The 15,776-nt window shown below is 40.8% G+C and overlaps 1 protein-coding gene across 3 annotated transcripts in view; it reads left to right on the top strand.

The window, feature by feature from the left end:
• Positions 1 to 8,734: 8,734 nt before the first annotated feature.
• DCP1B (decapping mRNA 1B) overlaps positions 8,735 to 15,776 on the top strand; it is a 75,470-nt gene continuing 68,428 nt past the window's right edge. Inside the window, exon 1 of one of the 3 annotated variants that reach the window (XR_006353222.1) lies at positions 8,735 to 9,252. Coding sequence is in view for 1 of the 3 variants with exons in the window: in XM_043965954.1 (XP_043821889.1) it covers positions 9,103 to 9,252 (150 nt within the window). In the remaining 2 variants the exon portion in view is untranslated. The remainder of the gene's footprint in view (positions 9,253 to 15,776) is intronic. The other 2 variants (XM_043965954.1, XM_043965955.1) reach the window with 2 other exon arrangements.

The following is a 15,776-nucleotide window of genomic DNA, read 5'->3' as shown; positions in this document are numbered from 1 at the left end:
TTTCTAAGAATCCCTGATGAAAAGACCAGAGGCATGCAGATACTTAAAGTTCAAACACAGAAGTTAAGAGAACCATAAAAAGGAAACATGAACAATCATAAGGAATTAAACAAAGATAAATTGCTTTTTCAAAAAAATATTATTTTATTCATAGTGCAGCTATGTGTGAGTGCTAGCCTTGGAATCAGAAAGACCTGAATTCAAAACCAGCCTCAGACACTTACTAGTTTTGTGACCCTGGGCAAGTCACTTCACCCTATTTGCCTGTTTCTTTATCTGTAAAAGGAGCTGGAGAAGGAAATGGCAAACCACTCCAGTATCTGTGCCAAGAAAACCACAAATGAACAACAACAAAAAATTGCTTTTATTCTAATATGAGATGATACATATGTTCCTTCTGAGCCCTCTCATTGTCAGAGATCATAGAGGGAATCTAATTAGATAGAAAAATACCTGATGATCTTAAAAGAAGGGAAAGAAAGAGGAAGAGGAATATATAAATGGGGGAAGGGAAAGAAGAGGAAGGAAGCTTAGGGAACATTATCTCATATAATCAGTGTGTGCAAGTAGACATCTATAAAAACAAGGGGGGAGGGAAACAGCTGACACTTGAACCTCAATCTCATTTGAACTGGTCAAAGGAGAGAACACACACACACACACACACACACACACAGGTGGGAACAGAAATATTCAACGTGGAAATGAGGAAAAGGAGAGAAGGGTGCCAAGGATCCATGTTTGTTGTTCTGGACAATAGGCATTCTTCATCCACTTGATTGCTCATGTAGGCTAAATTCTTTTGAGTGGTTATAGATCTCATTCATGATTTTCAACTATGTTCCTGAGATTGATGAAATGAGCACAATGCCATCTACAAGTAGAAGCATCAGGAGGATCTCTCTGCCTCTCTCTGCCTCTCTGTCTCTGTCTCTCTGTCTCTTTCTCTCATGAATCCCTTTTTATCCCAAATTTTGTGTTCAGTTTCCTTTATGACAATGGCAAATAGCTTTGGCAAGCATATGTCACCCTGCTTTATGCTTCTCCTACAATTAATGATCAGAAGGTCATTGAAGAAATTATCTTTTGTTATTAAATCTTTCAAGGAATCTTGCACCATTTTAGTGTATCCTTAGTCTGCTGGATATAGAATTGGCCCAGGAATCAGGAAGACTTGGGTTTAAGTCCTACCCCTGGACACATACTGACAGTGTGATCCTGGTCAAGTCACAACCTTTCGGGACCTACAGCACCTTTCTGAGACTGTACATGGCAGAGAAGGTACTAATCTTCATTAGTAGAAGTGACATTTTGTTCTACTCAATCAAATGTTTCTTTATAGTTGAAAAAAATAAGCCCTTTGGGATCCTAATCCTCAACATCTTTCAAGTCAAGGTAAATCAATAACATTTATTAAGTATTTCCTATGTACCAGGCATTGTGCTAAGCTTTGATTCAAGTGTATGAGAGTCAAGTCCAACACAGAAAATTGATTATAAAAGCCTGCTTTTTCCCTTTTTAATACATCAATCAAAGATGCTTTCAATAAATCTATAGACTATTCTCATAATAATAGCAATAAACCTTTAAGTGCCCACTATCTGCCAGGAACAGTGATAGTAAAGAAATTAGTAGTAAGAGTAGTACTAGCAGCAGTAACAATAACAACAGTAATAAAAATAATAATAACTAACTCCCCCAATGCTCAATCCATCATCCATATTTTGCAAGGAGAGAGGCAGGCAAAGTAAGGGAATGTAAGCCAGGGTGATGAACTGCAGGGCCTCTATGTGTCCTGACATGTCTACATTTAGCTGTGAAGTCCTAGCAGAATCTTTGAAATTCTGGCCATTTGAGCTCTGGGAATTATTTGGATTAGTCCCCCAATCACATGGAACTGCTTCTATGACTCTGAGAAAGAGAAAACACTGCTGACGGTGGTAGGTTGGCCCATTAGGAAGATCAGCTTGGCAGCAAGAATAGCTAAGTGAGTTGTGTACTTTCAAGTTTGGGTACCACAAGAAGGTAAAATAGATCAGAAATACCAATACTCCATCTGCTGGAAAGGTTTCACTGAAGACAGTGTTAACTACTAAAGCAGGCAAACACAAGGGCTCTTGGAGTCTCTGAAGACAAGAATATTTGCATTACGTATCTCTCCAAGGGAGGTCTGGGCACCCCATGAAGCATGAGCTGAATTCCCCTGGCATCTTCCAGAGAAGAACCACTCACTCAGTACACCTTAAAAAGAGGTGATTTCTTTTCCTTTGGTTCAACATGGGTCAAGTAACTCTCCTTCCCTTTGTTTCCGACTTATGGCTGAGGAAGAACTGCTGTTCCCCCAGCCTAGCAGAAGTGGCGAATTGTGAACATATGGCTGCTAAGGCACATATGTGTTTAGGTGAGCCTCCCCTCCTTTTGGCAAGACCCTAGGCATGTAAAAAACCTAAGATTTAAATAGTTTTTCTTGGGGCTCCAGTGTGGGGGAGTAAGTAAGAAAGTATGAGAAAAAATAACTTGGCACTTCTCTATAGAAACCAGGCTCCCCCAAAATTGAACCCTATCTGGATGCAAGGGTCTCTTTAGTGAAGAGAGCATTCTTCTTTCCCTTGGGCCAGATGCAATAAAGGCTTATATTATTTCACTTAGAGGATCTTATCCAGGATCTAGGAGACTGATTCCAATCAATCTCCAATGATTAATTATTTGGTGGGGGGGTAAGGCAATGAGGGTTAAGTGACTTGCCCAAGGTCACACAGCTAGTAAGTGTTAAGTGTCTGAGGCCGGATTTGAACTCAGGTCCTCCTGAATCCAGGACTAGTGCTCTATCCACTGAGCCACCTAGTTGCCCCACAATTAATCATTTTTTAAAAACAAATTCCATGTGGAATATTTTGAGCTTAACTATTTGTGTTTAATTGTCTTTTGAACTAGGCCCACTTGGTCATAGGATTGTGATTTTGGCATTACCCTTTGATTGTCCTAAGAATAGGCAGGGGTCCACTGGGGAAATTTTAATTGTCTTATGTGTTCAAGGGACCCAAAGGAATTTTTTTTTTTTTATCCAGGCCTCCAGTTGGATCGTCCAATGTGTGGGAGGGATCTTTGGAGAAGTATGGCAAGGAGGAACCCAGAGAAATTTTCACCCAGGACAGTTTGGTTCCTCACCTGAAGGTTGGGGGTTGAGTTTTTCATTCTTCTCCAAGAAGCACTCAGGACTTTCTCCTTCTCTTTGATGCCCTGGCCATTGTCACACCTACTACTTTTCAGCTTCCTTTTTATGTGTTGTCTTCCCTTAGAATTTCCATTAGCATTAGAATTAGCTCCTTGTGGGCTTTTTGCTTATATTTGTCAGAGATTAGCACAATGTTTAGCAGAAAGTGGGTTCTTAATAAATGCTTGTAGACTGACAGTCCATACCAGGTCCCTAACTTCTTCTGAAGAAGAAATATCTACATAATCCGAGGGGTTTATTTGGGGTTTGAGTTTCCCTCTGAGAAGGGAAGTTTGGGTTTGTTTTTTTCCTTTTCTCTTTTTTTCATTTTGTTAGTTGGTTTTTTCATCTGAATTGTTTTTCTATTTGATTGTGTTGGGACAGGCCCTCATATGTACTAATCAAACAGTAATCTCTAATAATTTCATAAAATGATATTTGTAGAATTTGTATAGCTTTGTGTTTGGGGGTGATTATAATCTACAAACCCACCAGCTTTGGTAAACTTGGTACCTCCACACAGAGGTTTGGGGTTTGTCTAAGAACTAAGCTGAATGGATTGTTTGTGACTCTTTACATGGCATTTAGGAGGTCACTAAGAATTGTGCTACATGGACTTTGTAGTTGTTGTTGTTTGTCCTGTTGTGGGTAGAGCTTGGGACCTGGGTCAGGGGGCTAACTCACCCAAAGAATTGGAGGATCACTGCAAATCTTGTAAAAGAGAGAGGTTTATTAGAAGAGAGGATTACATGGCTGGGAGACAGTAGTAAGATGGAGATTGCATTCCTGAATGGAAGGAGAGTTGACCTTATATGCAATTACAGACAAAAAAGTCTCCATGCCAAGTGAAGGAGATTGCAAAATGACTGGGAAGGGGATGTTTTGGGGGGGTTGAGTGATGAGCTTTCAGTTACACATCCTGCTGATGTACACGGAATTCATATCTTGAATCTACGCAACTTGCATTATCATCCTTGCAGACCTTGATATGCTTACTGGTGCTTACATCATAGATGAAACTGTCTTAGACATCCCAGGGTCTGTGTGACCCCTGGTCTATGTGTCCTGGTAACGCACGTTCCTGAGGTGGGAAACAGGGATTGTTTTTCATTTCTGCAATCTTTGGCTTCAGCATCTAAAGTTTAAGGATTCCTTAGGGGATAGGGTCTTAGGGTTTCTTACAGTCTTGAGTCCCAAGACACTTTGTTCTCAAAGAGGACTGTGACATCCGGGTGATGTCATGACTTATAGTGAATTAGATTTAAGGGAGGGAGGGCTGTGCAAGGTCACCAACCTCACTCTCTCCTCCAGATCCATCTGGGTCCAGTGGCAAGATATGTATCAGGATGACTGGAGATGGCCCCAGATGTTTAAGCCAATTGGGGTTAAGTGACTTGTCAAGGGTCACACAGCTAGTAAGAATCTGAGGTGAGATTTGAACTCAGGTCCTCTTAACTCCAGGGCCAGTGCTCTATCCACCTAGCTGCCCCTTGGACTTTGTTGAGACTCTAATGAGAGGAACTGTGGGAAGAACTTAAAAAGACAATACTTGAACCTCCCTAGGATCCCAGAGAACTCTCCAGAACTGGAGATATGGACAAATGTGCTAACCACACCTCAGTCAATGGAAAGGGTTGAGGGAGAGCTATAACCCTGGGAACATGCATGGTAATGGGCTTATAGAGGTTATCCCACAGAGCGCACATGGAGTTTCCCTGGACTTCTATGATCACAAAACCCAGCACTGAAGGAATTGTACTTGGCAATGTCAAATCTGCCAGTGAGCTTTCTAGAAAGAGCCACCATCGCAGTGAACCTTAAAAAGAAGCCAATTCTCCCCTCTATCTCAGCCAATCAGAAAATAAACATTATTAAGCACCTGTTATGTGCCAGGTATAGTACTGGGGATACAAAGGAAGGCAAAAGACAGTCCTTACCTTCAAGGAGTTCACCATCCAATGAGGGAGGAAACATACAAACAATTATGCACAAACTATATAAAGGATAAAGAGGAAATGATCAACAGAGGGAAGGCACTAGAATTTTGAGGGATTAGAAAGGCTTTCTATAGAAGATACGGCTCATACAAAAAATACTATCTATAATAAGGGGAAACGGAGGCAGAGCTCTGAGAACATGTGATTTTATTAGGGAGACCAATGGTTCATAATTAGTTGTATCCAAGACTCTCTGCAATCTAGAACTCCTCTGCTTGGGGGAAAAATGCTTTTACAGATATTGAGGGAGAACCAGAACCAGAATGATGCAGTACAATTCTTTGATTGGTCAGTTCCAAAAGGGGAGACCCACATGATTGGTAAAGGAGGGAAAGTGGAAGTTTCATATTTGATCAAGGGAGATGTCCCTCAGATACCAGTGTTTCATCAGTGATTTGGCATCAGGCTCTGTGACCTTCCACAATTGCCTTAGCATCTTATGAACATTAGGTGCAAAAGAACAAAAAGGGGAAACTGCAGTTTTCTGGAACACAGCAGCTTGCAGAGGGAATTCATAGGGGTGGGGGAGGGTAGTATAGCAAATCTCTATCCCTGACATAGGTTAATACAGGCCTAAATAACAAGCTATAAATCTATATTGTATAAAACTACCTTATGAATCATTTAAACGCACATAATCATCAATACATAGATATTATTATCAATACATAGTGAGTTAACTAATTCCAACCTACATGATTATTATTCTAACAATTAGACTTAATTCTATCCTATTTATCTTACTTATAAACAATCATTGATACCCATAAATCACAATGAACTGAATAAATATTGATACAACTGAGTATGGGTATCAAAATTATCCTCACAAAGATGGTATTGTAGGTTTGACTTGAAGGAAGTCAGAGAAAATAAATGGTAGAGATGAAGAGGGATAACATTCCTGGCAGGGCAATATCCAGTGAAAATGCCCAGAGCTGAGATAAGGAGTGACCTGTTTCGGAATTGCAATGGGGCCAGCGTCACTGAATTGAATAAACGGTGAATTATAATGTATAAGAACACTGGAAAGTTGAAAGGGTAGGGGACAGGTTTTGAAGGACTTTGAATGCCAAACAATATTTTGTATTTGATCCTGGAGGTCATAGGGAACCACTGAGGTTGACTGAATAACACTTCAATGGGTGACATCATCAGACCTGCACTGCACTATAGTAAGATCACTTTGATAGCTGAGTGGAGGGTGGATTGGAGTAGAGGAGAATGACTTGCAGCTGGGAAACCAACAAGCCAGTGTGAGGTGATGAGGGCCTGTACCAGGGTGGTGCTAGTATCAGAGGAAAGAATGAAGCATATTTGAGAGATGTTGCAATGGTGAAATTGACAAGCCCGATCAACAGATTGAATAAGGGGAGACAGAGGATGATGAAAGGTAGTGAGGAGTCAAGGATGACACCTAGGTTACAAAGCCCGGGGAGGACAGTGGTGCCCTCAATAGTAACAGAAAAGTTTGGAAAGGGAGAGGCTTTGGGAAAAGATAATGAATTCAGTTTGAACATGTTGAGTTTAAGATGTCTATAGGACATCCAATTTAAGACATCTAGTAGATATTTGTAGATGTATGACTGGAGGTCAGCAGGGAGGTCAGGGCAAGTTAAGCAGATTTGAGAAGCATTATCATAGAGATGATAATTGAAGCCATGGGGGCTGATGAGATGATGAGGTGAAATAGTGTAAAAGGAGAAGAGAAGAGAGCCTAGGGAATACCCACTGTTAGGAGGCAAACCTAGATGAAGATCCAACTAAAGAGATAGAGAAGAAACAGTCAGAAGGGTAGAAGGAGAAAAAGGAGAGAGCATTTCACACAAAAAAATTTTTAGAAGAAAGCATGAAGGAGAAGAGAATGATCAACAGTGTCAAAGGCTGTAGAGAAGTCAAGAAAAATGAAAAAGTCATTGGATTTGGCAACTAAGAGATCATTGGTTACTTTAGGAAGTTTAAGTGGAATGATTGTTATCAAAAAGCAGATTGTAGAGAGTTAAGGAGACAGGAGAGGAAGAAGAGGCATCTTGAACACCTTCTCAAGTTTAGCCATAAAAGGAAAGAAAGATTTGAGACAATAGCTGCTAGCACGGATAGATTACGGGAAGATTTTTTGAGGATAGGGGAAACACGGGCATGTTTGTACACAGCAAGGAAGCAGTCAGGGAGAAACTGAAGATAAGGGAGACAGTGGGGATGGTAGAAATGGGGTCACTTGTGCACGTAGAAGGAGTTTACCTTGGCAAGAAGACGGATCACCTTGTCATGTGAGACAGGTAGATGATATAGGGGCAGAAGGCATCTGGGTGATGTGAGATGAGGAGGATGGGAGGAGGAGCTAATCTCAGTGAATGGTCTCAATTTTGGGGGTAAAATATAAGACAAAGTTCTTAGCTAAGAGAGTGGGGTGAGGGGAGAAATCATGGGAGGTTTAAGAAAAGCTGAAAAGGTTTGGAAGAGCCACTGTGGTGAGTGAGATAGTGAGTTAATAAGGAAGGTCTAAAAGGATTGCCTAGAAGCAGTGAGGGCCCAGTTGAGGTTGTGTAACATGTATTTGTTGTGGACCCAGGTAACGTTTCAAGTTTTGTGATTTTCTCCAGCATCATACAGCATGTGTGTAGGAGGAAAGGCAGAGAATAGTGGGAGTGATCCAAGGCTAAGGTTTGGATGGACAAGATGTGTCATAGGATAAGGGACCAATCTTTTATGAGAAGTGGCCAAGTGGGTGAGTATAAGATAAGGATTACCCTCCCCCTTGAGAGTGATCAGAAGAAAGCAGCTTACGTTCAGAACCCAGATTTGTACATCTAGGCTAGAGATATTTGAGGGGTGGGTTATGATCTGAAGTCTGGACCACTTCTACAGAGAGTAGGATGAGAGTTATGCCAACACCACCAGCAGCCTAGCTAGAGGGGACAGGCATGATCCAAAATCTCTGAGGCAGCATGATCTCTCCTCCAGTTTTCAAAAGAGGTGTAGAAATAGAATTATATCTTTAGCCCGCCATTCAAAAATCCATGCCTTTGCCTCTTGGGCAGTCTTCTCATAAAGCATCTTCAAAGAATAGAACTCAAGAGTTCCCTCAGCCTATCCCGAGTGTTTTAGGGAAAGTTAAGGAAGAACATCAAGGTACCAAAGGAATAATGACTTCATTGGGAAGATGGCTACTGAGATGAGGCTTGAAGGCAGATAAAAATACTTTGAAGACAGAGGTAAGGGTGGAGTCCACAAGGGACATGAAAGTACCAAGTGTTGGTGCAAATGAATTCACTTCTGAGCTGGGGAACAGCAACTGTTTGCTGTTTGAAAATTTAGTTGGGGAGAGGAGTAGGTCCAAGGAACCCAGCTGTCTACTTTGATTGGAGACTAATGAAAAAGGCTAATGAAAGATGGGAACAATACTGTTTTGATTTCGCAATGATGCATGGGAAGGTTATATATTTGGTAACAAATACGGAACTCACAATCACTTTTCTCTATGTCGCCACTAATAAATGAGTTGAAATAGTCACAAGAGGCTTCATTACGGGCGTCCCAACTAGCTCCGGGCAAAGGCCTTTTAAACGTGAAAGAAGGAAGCAACGCTGAACGCGGAGCTGAACCGTCAGCCTAAAGGATAGATGAATGATGTAGCCGAGTCTAGACCTGTTGTTGCCCGTGGATACAAAATCCCCAGAGGAAAATAAGCCGGTGTCGATTAGCGATGCCTGCCGCGGGAATCCTTGAGGAGAGGGAAGGACCCCGGCCTCGCTTCGCCTGCCCTGGAGCCGTGTATTGAGGGCCTGGTTTCCTCTCTCTCTTTTTAGATGCGGGGAAGTTCGCGCTTCTCGGCGCTCGATTGGCCGTGTCTGTCCGGTCCACCGTGTTGATGTCCGGGAGGGAGGGAAGATGGCGGCGGTAGCTGCTGGTGGCCTAGTGGGCAAGGGACGGGACATCAGTTTGGCGGCCCTGCAGCGCCACGACCCCTATATCAACCGCATAGTGGACGTGGCCAGCCAGGTGGCCCTGTACACTTTCGGCCATCGGGCCAACGAGTGGGTGCGTGAAGCCTCGACGGGGCGGCTGAGGCCGACTCGGGCTGGGGGAGGGGCTGTGCTTGCGCGGCCTGAACTGGGCCGGGATCCCCGCTGAGACTAGAGAGAAAGAGGCCCGAGGCCGGCGGGGACGCGGCGGAGAGGAGGGAGCTAGCCGGACACCTGGACCCCCCGGGGCGGGGGGGAGGCGGGGGAAAGGCGGATGTGTCAGGTGGGGGGAGGGGCGGTCCTCCCAACCGAGGGGGCGCGGACCCAGCACTCCTAGCACGGGGACCCCAGCCTGAAACCCCTAAAAAGGGTTCGATTGCTGGAAAGCCGGTATAGTAGCCTCAGGCAGAGCGAAAACTCCCTGCGAGGTAGGGGGATTAAAAAAAATTAACTTCTAAATTATTTATTGAGTTACATAGGCTCCTTTGGGTATAAAAAGACGAACTGGACGGGATCCTAGCCCTAAAGAGTTTATAGTACAAGTAGGAGAAGGATAAATTTGGGGTAGAAGTCTGGTCTTGGGACCGTGTCTTTATTTCCGGGGTCAGGAGAAATCAAACTTTCTGAAAGTTTGATGCTGTGAAACTAACGATGCCGGCGAGGAAGCTGACAGGTGGAAAGGAGTGAAAAGCGCCTGGTAGAGGGCTTGAAGTCAGCAATTTCTGGCTTCAGATTCCGACAAGAACAGTTACTAGCTGTGTGGTCCTGGGCAAGCCATAAATTGGGGACAAATAACGATCAGATGAAGTAGGTAGGACAAGTATTATTATCATCTATTTTTATACATGAAGCCAAGTCTGAGCATTATAAACTGGGGGGTACATGGCTGAGTCAGAAAGGACTTTAAAGTGTACAGTAGGTATTCAATAAATATTTCTTGCATTTGTTAATTTTTTTACTGGGTTACTAGACTGGTTGATAAGGTGAATTCTTGTAGATGTGTGGTTATTTAAATTTAGTAAAGTGTTTCACACAATATCTCATGCTGTTATGGAAAAGGTGAAGAAATTCGGTCTAGGCGTGACCTAATGTTTTGATGTCAACTTGGGGGAAAAAAGTCTTTAGTGAAGTGCTTCAGGGATCTGTCCTTGGTTCTGTGCTTTAAATTGTTTATCACTGACTTAACAAAGGCATAGGTGACACACTTAACAAATTTTCAGATGACAAAACTGGAAATTAAACACGGGATGAGGGTCAGGAGTCAAAAAGAACTGGATGATCTAGAGCATAAGACTGAATTTAATAAGATGAAATTTAATATGGATAAATGTGAAGTTTTGCATTTCGATTACAAAAAACAACCTCAGAATTTAAGATGGAGGAGGTGTAACTAGAGAACTGTGCAAAATTACAGTGGGATTCTGTGTAGATAAGGGAAAGGAGTTGATTCCCCATGATTTGATGTCTTTATATAAAGGCTGAATGAGCATTTGGTAGATATGATGTAGGGGAGATTTTTTTTTCTAGTTATGGTTAAGGACTAGGTAGCATCTAATGTCCCTTCTGATTCTGAGGTTCTGTGAAATTTTTTTACCCCTGTCCTTCAGCATATAATCTACCTTTGTCTAATACAGTAGTTGCTGTCTTCTGACTAAGGTCAGTGCTCTTCAATTATGCCACAGGTATTTCTAGGTAGAAGAATGAAGATAGGAAAAAAGAGTATAAGATTTATAAGATATAGAGGGGGAGAAAGTTGGATATTTGAAGTGGAGGATGGGTTAATGCTGGGGTAGTTAGTCTAAATGAGACAAGTTGTTTATTTTCATTTTGGAACTGAATAATTTGGGTGCCAAGTATTCCTTGAATGGATACAAATTTCCTGACAGTTGGGAAATAGAATGAGATAACTAAAGTGTCATTTGTTGAAACATAGAGTTGTGCTTTTCTGCTTTTTTAACAAATTGCCTTCAGGTAATACATAATTCATATAGGAAATGGCCATTCTCTTAAAGTATTCAAAACTCTTGCAACAAAAAGAAAAAATAATTTAGCTGTAAAATGATCTGTGCATATGATCAATGGGAGTTCATAACAGTTGCCACTACTGTCACCAACTTTTGCCATTGTGGAACCTTTGAATCTTTTGAGTATGAAGCTAGGGAAACTATGGAGAAAATATTTGAGAGATGAAGTTTTCAGGAAAATGTGCGGATGACCAGAGGGCCAGTTACTGCTATAATCAGAATAAATGAGAACTGACGTAACCAAACTAGCATAGAAGTAGGGATTGGGTAGGAAGGCTGAGCAAAGAATTTTTCTGCTTGAGAAGGAAATGAATGCTTGGGCATTGTTAAAAACATGGAATTTCCCACTAACCCCCTTAAAAGATAATGTCATGGGGGGCAGCTAGGTGGTGCAGTGGATAGAGCATTGGCCCTGGAGTCAGGAGTACCTGAGTTCAAATGTGGCCTCAGACACTTAACACTTACTAGCTGTATGACCAAGTCACTTAACCCCCATTTCCCTCACTTTAAAAAAAGATAATGTCATGACTGCAATAGGATATTTAGGGCAAAATCTGCCAAGGAAGCCTGCATCATACAAATATCTATGCAGCATTGAATGGTATAACATGCTGTTTGCTTATTTGTTTGTTTTTTTCCCAGTTCTGATAATTTTCTGTTAGGACTAGCCCTATTGCTCAGAGGAATAATTTAATCCCTGTGTCTCATCATTTGAGTCTGCACTGACCATTGACATAAATTGAAGTTGTGTGAAGTCTTAGGTATTTCAGTCTTGATGTCTGATAAGTCCTAATAGTTTGCAAAACAACATAACATTTTATTCTGTAGTTTATTATTTGTATTTTGAATTTCTTGGTATTTTAACACAATTTGGCCTTTATAATAAAGTTCAATTTAAAAAAATTAGATGCCATATTTTAACATGAAATCAGATTTACCCATTGAAATGATGGTATATTATTCCTAGATGGTATAGAATCCTGTTTTAAACAAAATATTTCCCCTTGCCAGGAAGTTCACTAAAGGAAGATTTTGCCTTCTGAAAAGTATGCAGATTTATGTCCTTTGAACCTGAATAGAACAGCTATTTGCATTTCCAAAGGACATTTTATCTAAGTATCCCACAGTACTTTAAACATGTTGCATCTTCAGATCTCTAAAGGTCTGAGTGATGTAAATTAGTTATTTTCCCCTCTCTATAGAGGGGAAAAAAACAGGCATGTAGTAATAAAATAATCAGCTCAATCCAACTTGGCAAATCACCCACCTTTGCTACTGAAACAGTTTTGTATTACTCACACTTTCTATATATCAAGCCAGTTAAATTCTCAGTTATATTTATAATGCAGAATAACAACATGAGAAAGAAAATGTTGCCAGAAGAACCCTAACTTTTGCATTTCCTGATTCTTTAATTAGTTTTTAACCCTTAATATTGCAGTACATGTAGGAAGCATTTAATAAATGCTTGTTGAATGATTACAGCAGCTTTAAAAATTTTATTCATAAAAAGTGAAAGAAAAGTAAAAAAAAAATCCTGGTTTCCTTGCTTTGGCTCTTCTGTGATAAGATATCTAAAAGGTAGATATCGGAGCTGAGAAAAATATTTTTGGCCTGGGAGCTGTAGTTCTGATGTGGAATTTTACAGGGTCTCATTCTAATCTTAATTCTATTAGCTATCTAGTCTTCCCTACTTGCTTTAGACCCCTTAGCTACATAACGGATATAAATAACTATTTTTAGCCCAGTGACTTCGTGATTGAATAGTAGTAGGTATCTGTAGGGGGACTGAAGAGACATTGGGACGCAATCAGATAATTTTAATCAATAATCAGTAATAAACATTTAGTAAGTGTTTCTTTGCTCTAGGCATGGGGGGCAGCTAGGTGGCTTAGTAGATAGAGTGATAGGCCTGAGTCAGGAAGATTCAGCTTCCTGAGGTCAATTTTAGCCTCAGACCCTTTCTAGCAGTGTGACCCTGGACAAGTCACTTCACCCTGTTTGCCTCAGTTTCCTCATCTGTAAAATGAACTGGGGAAGGAAGTGTCTAACCACTCCAGTATCTTTGCCAAGAAAATCTCAAATGGGGTCAACAAAGAGCCTGACAGTACTGAAAAAAACCTACTGAACAACAAATGTTGCAGGCACTGTGCCAAGCTTTGGAAAGTATTTACTTAAGTGGAACTTACTAAATGCTATCTTAATGCCCTGAGTTTATGTATTTATACAATTAGCTTACTTTTAGGAAATTTCTTAACAACCATGAATTTTCCCAAAGAGATTAAAACTGATATTTCTCTTCTTTAATTTTTTTTAAGCTTGAGGGCTCAGAGCTTTAAAAAAAAAAAACTTCCTTACAAATATAATCTTATTTCCAAAACACAATAGTGAAATAAAGCTAGCCTTATATGACCCCCAGTTGACAGTTAAGGAAAGAGCACAACCATTGGAATGTCTTATCCAAAATGACATAGTAAATCAAGTTTAAGACTGAATTCTTCACCCCTATACCTATTGTGGGGACCAGTTTTTAATTGGGGAGTGTTAGCTAAGCGTCCCGCTGCAATATTGGGGCAAGGAAGGAGACTGGCAGCCTCCCTCAAAACAGAACAGGATTTATTTTAACAAGAACTAACTTAAAAAACAAAAAACACAAACAGGATCAGTAGGATCAAGGGAACGGAAATAAAATGGGGAAAGGGGAATTATACAACCTGAAAAGATACCACCGCCCAGGAATCAGCTGAAAATTCGCAGCAGAACTGTTGTTCCAGCATTCTGCTAGAATGCCCAATTCTCCTCCCCCAATCCCAGAAAAACCCCACACAGCCCCAGCCAATGGGATGACTGCTCTGACAGTCACATGACTGCCCTCACTAGGCTTCCAATCATTATAATTTTGCCAGGCCCATGTAGGCATCTGTGAGTGGTGATGATGTGAGGTGCCAGCGCCATGGCAATGGCTACAACCAGTGGGTGAAGCACCCTGTGGTTTGCAGAGCCCCAGGACCAAGTGTGTGCCCGGGGCATAAAAACCTCAAATAACAATTCTTTACACTATGCTTACAACATGAAAAGAATGACTAACTGAATGTTTAGTATTTATAAAGTTCTTCATTGCCAAATTGCATATTCTGCAACAATAACCAAACATCTTAAGGTTGAAGAAACTTTTTCCCAAACATGCAACAATGTACTTTATAATCTTTTTTTTTTTTTAGTGAGGCAATTGGGGTTAAGTGACTTGCCCAGGATCACACAGCTAGTAAGTGTTAAGTGTCTGAGGTCGGATTTGAACTCAGGTACTCCTGAATCCAAGGCCGGTGCTCTATCCACTGCGCCACCTAGCTGCCCCAACAATGTACTTTATACTCATGCAATAAATATTAAGAATAAATTAGGGGCAGCTAGGTGGCGCAGTGGCTAGAGCACCGGCCCTGGAGTCAGGAGTACCTGAGTTCAAATCCGGCCTCAGACACTAACACTTACTAGCTGTGTGACCCTGGGCAAGTCACTTAACCCCAACTGCCTCACACGCACACAAAAAAGAATAAATTAGAAGTGTTTGGTAATGTATATGCACAATTTGAGAAATACTGCCTTCTGTTTTCAAGCTCCCTAGAATATCTGCATTTGCTTAGAATTGAGAATTGAGAATTGGATGAAAATGACTGAAGAGAAATATTGAAACAGTGCTAAAAGAAACCTTTCAAATGCAACATAAAACTTTTTAATGGCTTTATTATTACCATTAATACAGCTTTCCCTTTAAAGAGTGTAGTCCTTCCTGAAAGTACAGAATAGCCAAGTTCCAAATGATAATGTTAGTGATAACATATCATGGGGTTATTTTATTTGGGGTGGGGGAAGGCGGGGAACAAGGAGGAGTGACATTTTGAAAAAAAATGTCTCCGGTAGCTTCTTAGGAACTTGAAATGCTAAAAATTTCACAAGAAAAGACCTATGGATTAACTGTATGATAACCTTTAAGTTAATTGGCTATTTCTCAGCCAATATAATAATAATAATAATAGACATTTTGCGGCCCTGAAAGGCATCTTGATAGTCTTGATCTTTATCATTCCTATTGTGCATGACCTTTATCTCTAGAGTAGAGATTGTGATGGTTGTGAAGAGAGGAGGAAAAGTGGCTTATGTGTATTCATATGACATGCAATTATGTAATTGGAGGAAAGTGTATATGCAAAAGTTTGGATAGAAAATATGTGAAGAATGTGATGATGATTTTTCTGCAAGTTTACAAGCATGCATGAAATGAAAGAAATTGGGGAACAACTTAATTAGAAATGAATCAATTGGATTTTATTAGTTTATTATAATAGAGTATTAAAATTAAATTGCTGGGGCAGCTAGATGGCACAGTGGTAAAGCACCGGCCCTGGATTCAGGAGTACCTGAGTTCAAATCCAGCCTCAGACACTTGACACTTACTGTGTGACCCTGGGCAAGTCACTTAACCCCCATTGTCCCAACAAAAACAAAATTAAGTTGCTTAAATGCTTTTAAAAGTTAAATTGCTCTTAAATTCCAAATTTTAGCTATTTGATTTCTAGTT

Source organism: Dromiciops gliroides, chromosome 5 (genome assembly GCF_019393635.1).
Source record: "Dromiciops gliroides isolate mDroGli1 chromosome 5, mDroGli1.pri, whole genome shotgun sequence".
NCBI lineage: Eukaryota > Metazoa > Chordata > Mammalia > Microbiotheria > Microbiotheriidae > Dromiciops > Dromiciops gliroides.
Note: the sequence above shows the minus strand (reverse complement) of the source record. Positions and strands in the feature narration are given on the sequence as shown.